The sequence below is a fragment of the Acomys minous genome, assembly GCF_964271855.1.
Source record: "Acomys minous genome assembly, chromosome: 8".
Taxonomy (NCBI): domain Eukaryota; kingdom Metazoa; phylum Chordata; class Mammalia; order Rodentia; family Muridae; genus Acomys; species Acomys minous.
In genome coordinates this window covers 80,858,999-80,871,806 of record NC_140489.1, presented here as the reverse complement: position 1 = coordinate 80,871,806, position 12,808 = coordinate 80,858,999, and the positions used below count along the sequence as shown (strand labels likewise).

Here is a 12,808-nt window from a genome sequence, read left to right as displayed (position 1 = left end):
TTGAGGAAACTGTTACAACAAAGAAATGGAGACTGACTGGTGAAAAAGAAGGGTGCTGAGACCAGTGGCCCTTTAGGGGTGGGTTTTATTAAGCATGGGAGCCTCAGGACTGAAGGAAAAAGATGAAATAAAAAGAGGACATGGTTACTTCTAAAGTATGGAGGATGTTTTTATTACAGATATATGGGAGAAAGCAGGCAGAGGGAAGAGTCCGGGCTGAACATGGCCGGCACACTAAACCAGACCATAAGAGAGATGGGGAGGGAGAACAAGAGAGGAGAGACCAACTGACTAGAAGAAGCCTAGGCCTAGATGCCAAGAGAGCAGTGTAGCCAGAGTGGCTGAGGTATGCAGGGATCTGGCTGCGGCAAGGGAAGTGGCAGCCCAATCCCTGGGAGGGACTTGTTTAGGGTAGGGGGCTGGTGAGAAGTGCTGGGAGGAGCTGGCTAGTGTCTGCTTTGGTGTGTTAATAGGCACCTCACTTAGCTGTTTGTCCTGAGACCTAACAAGGACCTTGAGAGCTAGGATCACATCTTGAAGTGGGAGAGCACTTAGGAACATTGTAAGAACACTAGGGAAGTAAGCTTAAAGCAAGAAGAGTAGGTGAGGGTTGCCCTGACAGTGTGGGAGGGTACCCAGCTTCAGAGGAATCCCCAGAACAAAGTGGGGTATTCTTTCAGTGAGTTGTAGGACATTCCACACTGCATGATTTTAGGACCAAAGCCATTTATTTTTAAGTAGGAGGAGCTGCAAAACACAGCTCACCATGGCTTCTTAAACTCCCAACCCAGACAGCAGGAGAGCCTGATTGCTGCAGACTGCCAGAGCCTTTTAAAGCCACTTGCATCTGTAAGCGGCAGGCTGGTGGTGTCATAGCAGCCGCCTCCAGTCAAGTTCATAGATTTGTTCAATCATTTGGTACAATAGATAGTGATTTTGCATTGCATTTTAATATTCTACTTGTGAAATCTTCTTATTTTTCAATAAGCTCTGGTTGTATTGGTTGCCTTTAGGAAGAATGGCTATAGAAATAAAAACTTGGATGATAGATATGCTTGTTATCGTTGAGGTGTCATTATCACTCTGCTCTTCTGATAAACAAGGGAAATGCCCTTAATTTCTATTGCACTGTTGACTTTTACTGTTTATAATTAGAACCTTTGTTGCTGCTTTTAAAGATATACCTAAACCAGCTGCAGAGCTGTTAGAGTCAAACTACAGAAACAGCAAACTTGTTGTGTTCATAATTTCCTTGCAGTTCTTGTTGCCCATAGCATGTATATTACCAATCCAAGTGTTCTGTGACCTAAAATTATTTGAATTGTTTCGACCATAGTTGTATTGTTAATTTGATACATAGATAATTTTATTGATTTTTGTGTTAACTTGAATTCAGTTTTGGGGCTTGTCTTTGTCATTCTTGTAAAAATAATTTTGAATGTGTAAAACATTTCATGTCTCTTCACTCTTTTTCCATTTTAAGGAAACTATTTTCATTAATTTTATTTTGTTTTCATAGCCCCACACATGTGCTTATGTGATGTTTACTTGTCTTACTACATACAAATGTTGTTTCTAAGTTGTACATAGGAAGCTATTTGTGAGAGAAAGGACTTGTTGGTTTTTGTTTTCTCTGTGCTATCAGAATAATACACATTTTGTTATATTTGGGAACTTCATTTCCCCCACTTTTCTGTTACTCTTAACCAGGAGGTCCTGGGCGAGCCACTATGCCAACTCCAGGAAACACAGCGGCTTTTCGTGCTTCCCTCTGGACAAATATGGAGAAACTTATGGATCACATCTGTGCTGCTTGTGGCCAGGTAAATGTCAAAAGACAGAAAGAGCTTTACAGAGCAGTAACTCCTGGTGATGCTCTGTCTTGGGGGTAGATCTTTATCATCTCTGAGCACTCCAAATACCTCTGCTGTCTGACTGTAGTGTGCGCAAAGGTGGAAACATGCTCAGTTGTCCTTTCCTTATCCTCCTGTCCCATATGCTAGCAGTAGTGCTGTTTTTGAGGAATTTGTAAAATATACCTCACTTTTTCCAGTTCCTAAGCATTACATTGGTTTTACTCTGGAATACCCAATTAAATACCCTCTCTCTCCTTCCCTGCCTTTAGGTACAGCATCTGCAAAAAGTATTAACCAAGAAGAGGGATCCTGTTTCTCACATTTGTTTCATTGATGAAATAGTTAAGGTATGTTTAAATAAAGAGGTTTTGGGGATTTTTTGGTTGTTGTTTTTGTTTTTTGTTTTGTTTTGTTTTAATCTCTTGCAGAAAGTAGGAAGATACAGGTGAGCATTATTTTGCTCATTACCTTACGTGGTAACTGCATATCAAAAGCAATATATTTATTGACTACTATAAATTTCCCTTGCAAGGGAATGTCAGCGTCAGTGTGGTCTAATTTCTGAAATGCACCACACATTTCCTATTTCTGCATTGGAAGTGATGGCTTGTAACTATTTCAAAATTTCTGCTAGAAAATAATCTGAAATATTTCAGTATATAAGAAATTTAAACAATAGTCATCATAATATCCACCTAAGGGTACAGAACCCATTCCATTGTTAGTTTGTCCCATGACTCTCTTTGCTGTGTTCACTTTTCATGTTATGAAATCTTCCTTTTGTCCTTTACTAATCTTCCAGCTTGGTGGGCCATTAGAACTCCTTCTAAGTCAAGGATCTCTGATTCTCATTTTAGTCATTAGTTTTGAAGTGCTTTTATAATTGTTAATAGAGTAATGAATTATAATTTGACATATTTTTAAAGCCTAACCCTGAATGCATTAAAGAAAAAAATAGTGTGTTTCCATTATCAGGGCATAAGTATTTTTATTTGTAACTTCATACATTACACTATTTTATATACTGTGTTAAGCACCTCCAAGATTGCTTTCATTTGGTTGATTGAATTAAAGAGTCCCAGGACCCAGCTTGTGGTTCTACTGGTGCCAAGGATATATTACAGTCATATGAAACAAAGTCAGTAAAAGCGGCTGGTGTGAGTCATCAATTGCTATCTTCAGCAAAGCCCTACTTGAGGCTGCTGGTCCAGGAGTTTTTATTGATCAAGTGTCAATAGCTGCCTAAGTTATATCAAAATTCTAGGACTTACGAACACTAAGTAGAGGCTCTTTAAAATTAAAAAAACAAAACAAAACAAAACCCACTACCACCACCACCACCACCAACAACAACAACCCAGCATTGCATAGTTTATCTAAAGGAACACTTATTAGCTAAAGAATCCTACTTTTCCTTATAGGATCCAAGTTTCTAGACTCCATGACCCAACCATAAAAGACTCTTTTTATGGTTGCTTACACTTACGCGTGATAGTGCTTTTCCACATTGCACTAAAGAGTGGTACCTGCCTACTTGCTTTTACTTGTGGAAAATGCAACTTTGTCAATTTGCAGACTCAATGGGGTTTTTTTTGGGGGGGTACATTTACTAGGATATGAGGTAAAAGTATTAGACCTTCACATTTATATGTAAATACCTTTACATGCAGTGTGGTCATTTGCTGTGGTCTGAGCTGTCTTTTTGTTCACATTAATTTAATTCTTTTTTATGAGAAGTAGCCTGTCAAATTTCCTGTCTGATACCCTAAATTTTAAATTTCCATTTTGTATTTGAATATTCTGTATGCAACACAAGGATAATTAAAGTAAAACAGCTCAAATGATTGTAAAAAATGTTTTATATGTATGGATTTGCCTGTATGCAGAGGCCAGAAGACAGCATTAGGCAGTTCCAAGCTGCCATGTGGGTGTGGGTAACTGAACCTGCGTCCTCTTGAAGAGGAGCCAGTGCTCTTAATCACCAAGCAATCACTCCAGTGCCCTCAAGTGATTATTTTAAGAGACTAAAAACTTTTGAAATAGTCCAATTTAAGAGGTTTGTGTTTGTAATTGTATTACATTTAGGAAAACTCCTGCAGACCAGCTGCAGGTTCAGAAAGAGAAGAGTGAGTCTTGGTGGTCCAAGGTAGGGAGAATTGAGCAGGTGAGGAACACCTGGTTAGAGGAAACCAACTGTTGATTGAACAAGTAGCTTGAGGAACTAGTTGTTGAGAAGAGGTTGAGGAACAGATGAGAAAGGAAATACTAGCCAAGCTATAAATAGTGGTGCAAACTGAAAGGTCTTCCAGCACAGGAGAATTTTATTTTTCTTCTGCTTTCACTTTAAGTAAAGTGAAATTACATTATGATTTTCTCATCTTTTACAATCAATAGAGCCTTTAAAAATCAACAGAGCAAGAAAACAATCTAACAAATACAAACAGTTCTGTATAACCTACAATAAGGGATATAGCAAAAAAAAAAAAAATCAATCAATATCCAAGTAATGGTCAGCATGATCTGACTGTTATTTTTTCAACAATACTCAGGAAAGTTTAATCATAAATTTCCCTGGGCCAAAGCCAGTGTGTTTACATGATTGTCATAGCAACATAGCTTGAAACTAAATGTTTTTAACACAGAAAAAAACTTGACTTACTTCTGGTTCCCAACCAACAGGCATGCATCTAAGTCTAGGCTAACTACCAAGGGGTCCTTTATTTTAAAATATCTGTAAAGCATGATGTTCCAAGCCCACTTTTTATTACTTTCAAAAACAGATTCTAAAGAAACAAGTTTTACTTTTCTATAGCTAACAATATCTAACCACGTCCTTTTATGTCAGGGTCCTAACTTTCTTTTCAAGCAGTTTCTGCATGACTGCTCACAGTCAGAGCTAAGACTGTCTCGTTCTCTCAAGCCTTTGGCCAGATGCCTTCCTGCAACATTCTCTGTGGAAGAAGTTTTCCAGTGTAAATTTCTTTGGGGCTCATAGTCAAAGTGAGAAATAGAAAGACAGTTTTAGGAGAAAAAGATGATTTCATATTATTCTTGAGGCAAAATTACACCTGGACCATACATAATATTTAAAGGCAGTGTTGATCAGCCTCAACAGCTGTTCTAGATGTCTAGAGGCCGTAATGGATAGGTGGAGGTCTTTGTAACTTTGTCAAGAACAGCCTCTATGGCTTGTCCTCATGTCCATGACACAAAACTTAAACATAAAAGGAAATAATTTTTATCAGCAGCAAACTATTGTAGTAAATGAACACTACTAGTATGTACAGGCCAGATTTTTAATGATTTTGTCATTAAGTATTAAACACTCACTTTAATATACTTTAAAATATGCTTCAGAATATGCTCCTACTTTATTTATATTCATAATTTCTTATTCTATTTGAATAAGGCTATAAGGATTATTTTTTCAAAGATAAGATATACGTAACTATTTATATCTATAGATAGAGTTTAGTGCAAATTGCCAGCTGATGTTTGTGCTTTGGAGATAATGTTTATGAAAAAAGTGAATTCTCATAAGGGTTCAGCTCAAACTTATTTTAGGAAAGGCCTGCTGTGAACTATCCAAGATCACGTTTGCCCTACATAGTGGGAATTCCAGAGCAAGGTAGAACAGTAAAATAAAATAAAATCTAAAGTACAGACTATGTACCATTTGTTGAAAAGACAGCATCTATGTTTCCCTGTACTTAATGTAGTTTTAAAAAATATCTTTTTCTTGAAGCACGTCTATGTGCTTTAAGCATGTATTTCCAGCTGTATACAGTGGCGTCTGCCTGCAGTTAGTTCCAGCTACGCAGGATGCTGGGATGGGAGGATTGATTCACCCAGAAACTTGAAACCAACATGATTCTACATAGCATGACTTCTTCTCAAAACATAGACAAAGCAGTAAAATAATTACACATCTACCTATTAAGAGCATTGTTTTTGTAGTTAAGAGGGGGCAGAAGAACCTTTGTAAAAGCTCAGGGTTCTTAGAATGATTTGGAGGCCTAAATAATTACCTTTTGAACACTTTGGCAAATTAAATCTTTTTCTTGTAGTTTTTGCATTTTTAAATTTTGGGGGTATTTTTTGTTTTGTTTGTTTGTTTGTTTGTTTGTTTGAGACAGGGCTTCTCTGTGTAGCCGTAGCTGTCCATGAACTCACTCTAGATCAGGCCTCCCTTGGATTTCAGAGCTCAGAGATCCTTCTGCCTCTGCTTCTGCAGTGCTGGGACTAAAGGCGTGCACCGCCACTGCCAGGCTGCCTTTTTAAGTTTTTGAAGAAGGACTTATACCAAAGATGTAGAGAAAATTTAGTATGTGAATTTATAAAAGTTAGGTTATGTCTAGAATAATGTCTGCCTTCCTAATTTAAAAGTTCATCTTTTTGTGTTTGTCTGCATGAGTGTACGAGTTGAGTGTGCATTTATATACATGGATGTGATATGTGCATGCATGTTTATGCAGGTGCATGCACATGCAGAGGCCAGAGAGGCTATCAGGTCTCCTACCCTAACTCTCTATTTATTGCTTTGACGCAGACTCTCTGATTGAGCCTGGAGTCAGGCTGGTGGTGGCTCCGTGGCCCGCCCCATGCTGGAGGCTGTGGATGCCACGCTCCCTCCTGAGTGCTGGGCTCATGAGCTCAGGCCCTTATGCTTCTCCAGCCAGCGTCCTTGTACACATTGGGCCATCGCTCTAGCTCCTGGTCCAGCCTTTTAAATCTGTGAAAGTATATTTCAAAATAAAAGAGAACAATATAAATAATTCTAGTGAAATGCTTCTTACAACAAAGGCTTTTTTATATTATTTCAAATTAAGCTTTTTGTTTTAAAGAGATTGTTAGTAATGACCATTTTTCTTTTATATTAGAATCAAATAGGATTGAAAAGTTTTTTTTATATACTTATAATTTTTATAAACAACCTGTATCAGAAATTGAATGAAAGGTTGATTAAATGATGCTTCCCTTTGTTTCTGCTGTGCCATATGACTAGCACTGTAGGAATAGTGGTTATCAGTGGGAAACTGAGGCTTGCTTTTCCAGATTGTCTTGTTTAGAACCATGTGGCTCCAGTGCCTTTGTAGTTCACTATCTCTATGATGAAATTTCTGCATTAGATAGTTCTTTGACAGCTTCTTTCGTCTTTCAAAATATTTCATGATTTCTTATGACAAATAATTTTCATAATTATTATCTTATTTATATTGATTGTATTATTACTGTTCAATTTTTAAATATTGATACCTGAATTTCTAAATTTTATTTTCAAGTGGTTATGATTTTAGAGCAACTTTGAGTTATAAGATATTAAGTAGAAAAAGTGAATATTATCCATTATGCAAGACCCAGGCAACTATGAAATGGTAAGAGTAAAAGCAAATGCCTATATTAACTATGACTTTAATAGTAAACTGATGCATAGTTGTGTGGCACATATACTGCACCAACTTACGGTGCTTAATTTATTATGTAAATGTATATTCCCTATGTCCATGTACTTCATTATAGTACCATACAAGTTAGTCTTACTTGTTTCCTTTTCCTAAAATTCTCTACTTTATGCTTAACATTTTCATAATCATTGAACTTCTTAGCATTTGGAAAGCTGAATTATTAAGGTCTGCTTTCTTAATACCTTTTCAAATACTGTCAAAGGAAGGCTAGTATATTGATTAGTAGCTCAGTCCTTGGCATCACAGCGTAAGCTCTGTCTAAGCGGACTATGGACTGTGTAGTCTTTCAGAGCCTTAAGTATCAAATGGCAATGGCTATCTTACCATTGAAATGAGATGCTCTGAGTGGAAAAAATGAAATATAATATAGGATTGATTCTGATAGAGTTTTTGTGCCAGGCTCAACAATGATAAGGCAGGAACAATAATGAGACTCAATATCATGATATGATGATTATTATTTCAGTCTTTTAAAATCTTAGATGCATGTTTAAGGCTCATCAGCTAAACAAAAGCTAAGTAATAAAGAACCCTGACCAATGAGAAAGTCAGTATTGTTTAACAATTGTAATAAGACAATCTCTTGGGTATTGACTCATGAAGAGTATCAGAAGTTTGCATCATTAACCATACTTTCTTAAATAAGATAATATGCAATATTATGAAAGTGTCAAGATTGTATATCTCATTTCAATAATGTTGTATTCCAAAATATGGTAACTTTATAGCTATAAAAATAATCAGACTTATATTGTGTAGGGTTTTTTCCTTTTGCTTGCAAGTCTTAGGAGACTTAGAAATCATTTCAAATAATTCGTTTATCATCTTTTACCAGACAAACATATGCAGTAGTGTTTACTTTAAAACCTTTGTTTTAAGACTTAATATCTGCCTTGGTACTTGCTAAGATTCTTGATTCTGAGTCTCACCATCCACAGTCTTATAGCAAGAATGGTCTTAAGAGGTAATGCTTTCTTACTTGGGAGGTTGTTTAGGAGGTGCCCATCCTGTTGTCAAGAACACAAATGTGTTAAGCAACAACTTGGGCTGAATATAAAATGATCCTGGACTATCTATGTCTAATGTAGTGAAACCTGTGGATATTGTAGTAGAAATGTGGAACTATTTCAAAGCTCTTCTTCAACTGAAGTGGCTAATTCTGCTAATTTCATAAATGCACTGTAAAATTAACTTGTCTCATTGGTATTGTCATTTGAGAAAATACATTCACACTTATCAATTAACATTTTTGTTTTAATTTTGAATTTTTCTGTAGTGTATTTTCTATACCTTCTGTAAATGAATCAATAGTTTCCTTACAAGTAAAAGCTGGAGGCTGGGTGCTACACATTAGATGTTCAAGCTTAGAGGTCTTCAAGAGGACCCAGACTGAGTTTCCTCATTCACTGGGCTGCTCACAGTTGCCCGTAACTCCACTGTGAAGGGATCTGACCCCCTCTTCTGGACTCGCTGAGCACCAGGCACACACAGAGTGATGCACAGACATGCATGTAGGCAAACACTGGTAACATAAAATAAATCTAAAATTAAGACCAAAAGAGCTAAAGAAAACAAAACAGATGTCCAATTTTGGTATTTTTTGACCAGACAAGAGTTCTAGTGTTACCATCACTGCTCTGTAATAACACTTGACTGCAAAGTGAGTCAGCGAATTATCCATGCATTAGATAGGAACCACAGAGTGAAAAACAGGCTGTAGAATTTTTTTATTTTATTTAGGAAGCATAGAGTGAAAAACAGGCTGCAGATTTTCATGGACAGAACTAAGCCAGTTTAGCTGTGTGGGGGTGTAGATATGATACTTTCATTTTCTAAGCCAGCAATTTTTATCTTCAAACAGTCTTGTAATCATGTGTGTAGGATGCATTAAGCTAAATTTGGAATGTGAGCATTTTAAGCTGCTATAGTACTAATGAGAATTTTAACTATGCCAAAAATGTGTTTTCTTTTGCCCTTTTAGACATAGCATATGATTCAATAATAGCATTGGAGATTCTAATTAGAAAAGTTTAAGGGCACCCAAATTCAGAATCTTAATGTTATAAGTAAAATATTCAACCCGACTGTCCATGGCATCTTATTATATTGAACAATTGAGTAGGAATAAGCCAGTTAGACAGATAATCAAATACTGTTGGTAAATATCTGTACAGGTTAGATGATTTTACTTCTACTAGTCTAGAGATGAGATCTTCTTAAGGACCTTATCAGTACCGCACAAACAGATGAGCAACAGACAAGCCTTGCATTAAGCTGATACCTGTGCCACAGTAGCAAACAAGGTCCTCTGATGCCAATTCCCATCAGCCCTTGATGGAAGCTGCAAGCCCTTGGTAGAAGAAAGCATTCAAAGCTTTAGTCAGCAGACTGCTGCATGTATTACAGTCCCGGGGAATATCAGTTCACAGTAAAAAATGCCCACACCTCTAAACTGAAAGTTTTTATTAAGATTCAACAACAACAGCAGCAACAACAACAACACACAAAAAAATGCAAGGAAACCCTTAGACTTTGAAAATGTCTCTGGTCACACTTCAGATTTGGTGTATTAGAATCGATAAACTCAAATAGTTGAAAGTAGTAAGAAAATTGAAAAATAACATTATCAAATTATTTTTTAAAGTATACAAATAGAACATTTGGAAATAAAAGTCATTGGGGGCTGGCAGGATGACTCAGAAGATAAAGGTGATAGCCATGCAAATCTTCAACCTGAGTCTGACCCCGAGAACTCAGGAAAGGTAAAAGGAGAGACTCCTCACCCATTAAGGTGTGCTTTCCTCTCCACATGCATCACGACGCACACAGCCTCATACACACATGAACACACACAGTAATAAGTGGGGGAATACATGAATGAATGAGTAACCAAACAGTGAAATAAAGGTCAACTGGTAGTTTAAACATGTTATCTAAACCCCTTGTCAGTGTTGTAAATGACATCATTTAGCATTTTACATGAAAGGATAAGTATAGTAAATATGAAAGAAAAATGTAAAACTATGGATAATCCAAGTGAGATTTTAATGTAGGCCTTGTTGGAAAGAGATAGCCAGGGGATATTTAAAAGAACAATAAAGCCTCTGATGTCATTCAGCTCATTCAAGAAAAGCACAGACAGAACCCCGAATCCATTCCTGACCTAAGTTCTTTCTGCACTAAGCATAGAACAGTGATTTTTCACGTTGGTAAAAAGTTCTGATGACAAATGAGTAGGTAGCCAGGCACAGTGGCGCACGCCTGTGATCCTAGTACTTGGAGGCAGAGGCAGGCAGATCTCTATGAGATCCAGGTCAGCCTAGTCTACAGAGTGAGTCCAGGACAGCCAGGGCTATTGCACAGAGAAACCCTGTCTCAAAAAACAAACAAACAAAAAAAAAAACCCACAAACCAAACCAAACCAAAACACAAACAAAGAAAACCAAATAGGTAAAAACAAATATTTCTTCCCTAAAATATCATAGAACACAAGGATTTATTTTTTTGCTATTGCCACTGTATTTTACAGTGTTCTATTGCAGGAGATAAGAAAAATAACAAAAGTCTTCCTGTTGGAAAAGAAAGAAATTAAACTATATTATAGGTGACATGTTCACCTCTACACACATGGATGCATATATACATGGTTCTTTACTGAGATTCAAACACACACAAATCCAATGGAATATTCAGGAACCTAAGAGAGCTAATACGTTAGTTTTGGCCGGGCATGGTGGTGCACGCCTTTAATCCCAGCACTCGGGAGGCAGAGGCAGGCAGATAGATTGCTGTGAGTTTGAGGCCAGCCTGGTCTACAAAGTGAGTCTAGGACAGCCAAGGCTACACAAAGAAACCCTGTCTCGAAACACCAAAAAGAAATATATGAACAAATAAGTTAATTTTGTATTACTTCAGAATACAAAACGCACAGCACGTGTAATATCTTAGTTAGTGTTCTAGTGCTGTGAAGAAATACCATGACCCAGCCAACTCTTATGGAAGAAAGCATTTAATTGGGCTGGCTTAACAGTTCTAGGGGTTTAGTCCGTTCTTATCATGGTGAAAGCCATGCTGGCACACAGGCAGACATGGTGCTGGAGAAGTAGCTAACATTTCTACAACCAGATCTGCAGGCACAAAGAAGAGATAGGCCCTCGCTTTAGCATGCACTTTTGAAACTTTGATACCCACCTCTCGGGGCCCACTTCTTCTAACAAGGCCACACCTCCTAATCATTTCACATGGTGCCACTCCCTTGTGACCAAGCATTCAAATATGTGAGCCTACGGGGGATGCTCTTATTCAGACCACCACACAATATATAGAACTCAGTTCCACTTTCTATATATATCTACTCCCATTCTCAGGGAATTGAACCTTACTAATTTTAATAGTTATACTCTGTTTTTATATAAAGAATAAAGGAATATCTTTATTCCTCAGAGATCCATTTATTTCTTCAGAGCCTTTGTGTTTTTTACTTGCTCTAATAGTTCACAGAGAAAAAGAATGAAGATGATAAAGTAAATTTGGCTGAGTATAAATAATAATTGATTTGAGCAAACAAATAGTGCATAGGTTTTTAAATTTGGTATATTATCTTTAAATTTAAAATTTTATCAAAATTAAAGATTATAAAAATAAGAGTATAGTATAAAGAACTAATTTTTTTTTTTTTTTTTTTTTTTTTTTTTGGTTTTTCGAGACAGGGTCTCTCTGTGTAGCCTTGACTGTCCTGGACTCACTTTGTAGACCAGGCTGGCCTCGAACTCACAGCGATCCACCTGCCTCTGCCTCCCAAGTGCTGGGATTAAAGGCGTGCGCCACCACGCCCGGCTAAAGAACTAATTTTAAGATGCAATCATCTAGAAATTTCTAGATAAATACAACCTTTCACATGTCTACTTAGAATTAGAAAGCATGACACATACTCCTATAGCCTTTAGAGAAACTAAATCTGTTTTTTAAATTCTTTTCATCAAGAAAACAGTCACCCAGATACTTCTTTAAGTGTATTTTATGAAGACTTCAAAGAAGAGATCGCTTTATTTTCCTAAAGAGGAATACTCCTCACCCACCCAACCCATCTATTATACCCTTAATACTAAGGACAGGCAAAGATAAGGAAAATTATAATCCAGTCCTACTCAGAAGTATATGTTGAAAAAATACTAAGATATTAATTACAGCAAGAGAGTTTAACAGTGTCAGTCACTGTCTTGATAGAAAATGTGAATTTGAGAGTTGATTGGGTGGATATCTAACAGAAAGCATTAAAGATGAAATATCAGGACCTTTTAACTAGGTATTCAGCATGCCAGCAGCTAATTTGATTCTTGGTTAGCAAATAGTTTCTTCCACTCTACTGACTGTCTTTTTACTCTATTATTTTCTCTGTGTGACACATAATTGTGTGTATATGTGTGCTGTGCTTATGTGTTGACACATGTTTGCATGTGAGTGGGACTACAAAATTCCTGGCTTAAG

At 36.9% G+C, this 12,808-nt stretch overlaps 1 protein-coding gene across 3 annotated transcripts in view; it reads left to right on the top strand.

Annotated features, from left to right (window-relative positions):
• The window catches only part of COG5 (component of oligomeric golgi complex 5), a 300,644-nt gene that overhangs the window by 179,823 nt on the left and 108,013 nt on the right, over nucleotides 1–12,808 (top strand). For all 3 annotated transcript variants that reach the window (XM_084791836.1, XM_084791834.1, XM_084791835.1), the window contains 2 exons: nucleotides 1,711–1,823; nucleotides 2,126–2,203. In XM_084791836.1, the coding sequence (XP_084647962.1) occupies nucleotides 1,711–1,823; nucleotides 2,126–2,203 (191 nt within the window). The remainder of the gene's footprint in view (nucleotides 1–1,710; nucleotides 1,824–2,125; nucleotides 2,204–12,808) is intronic.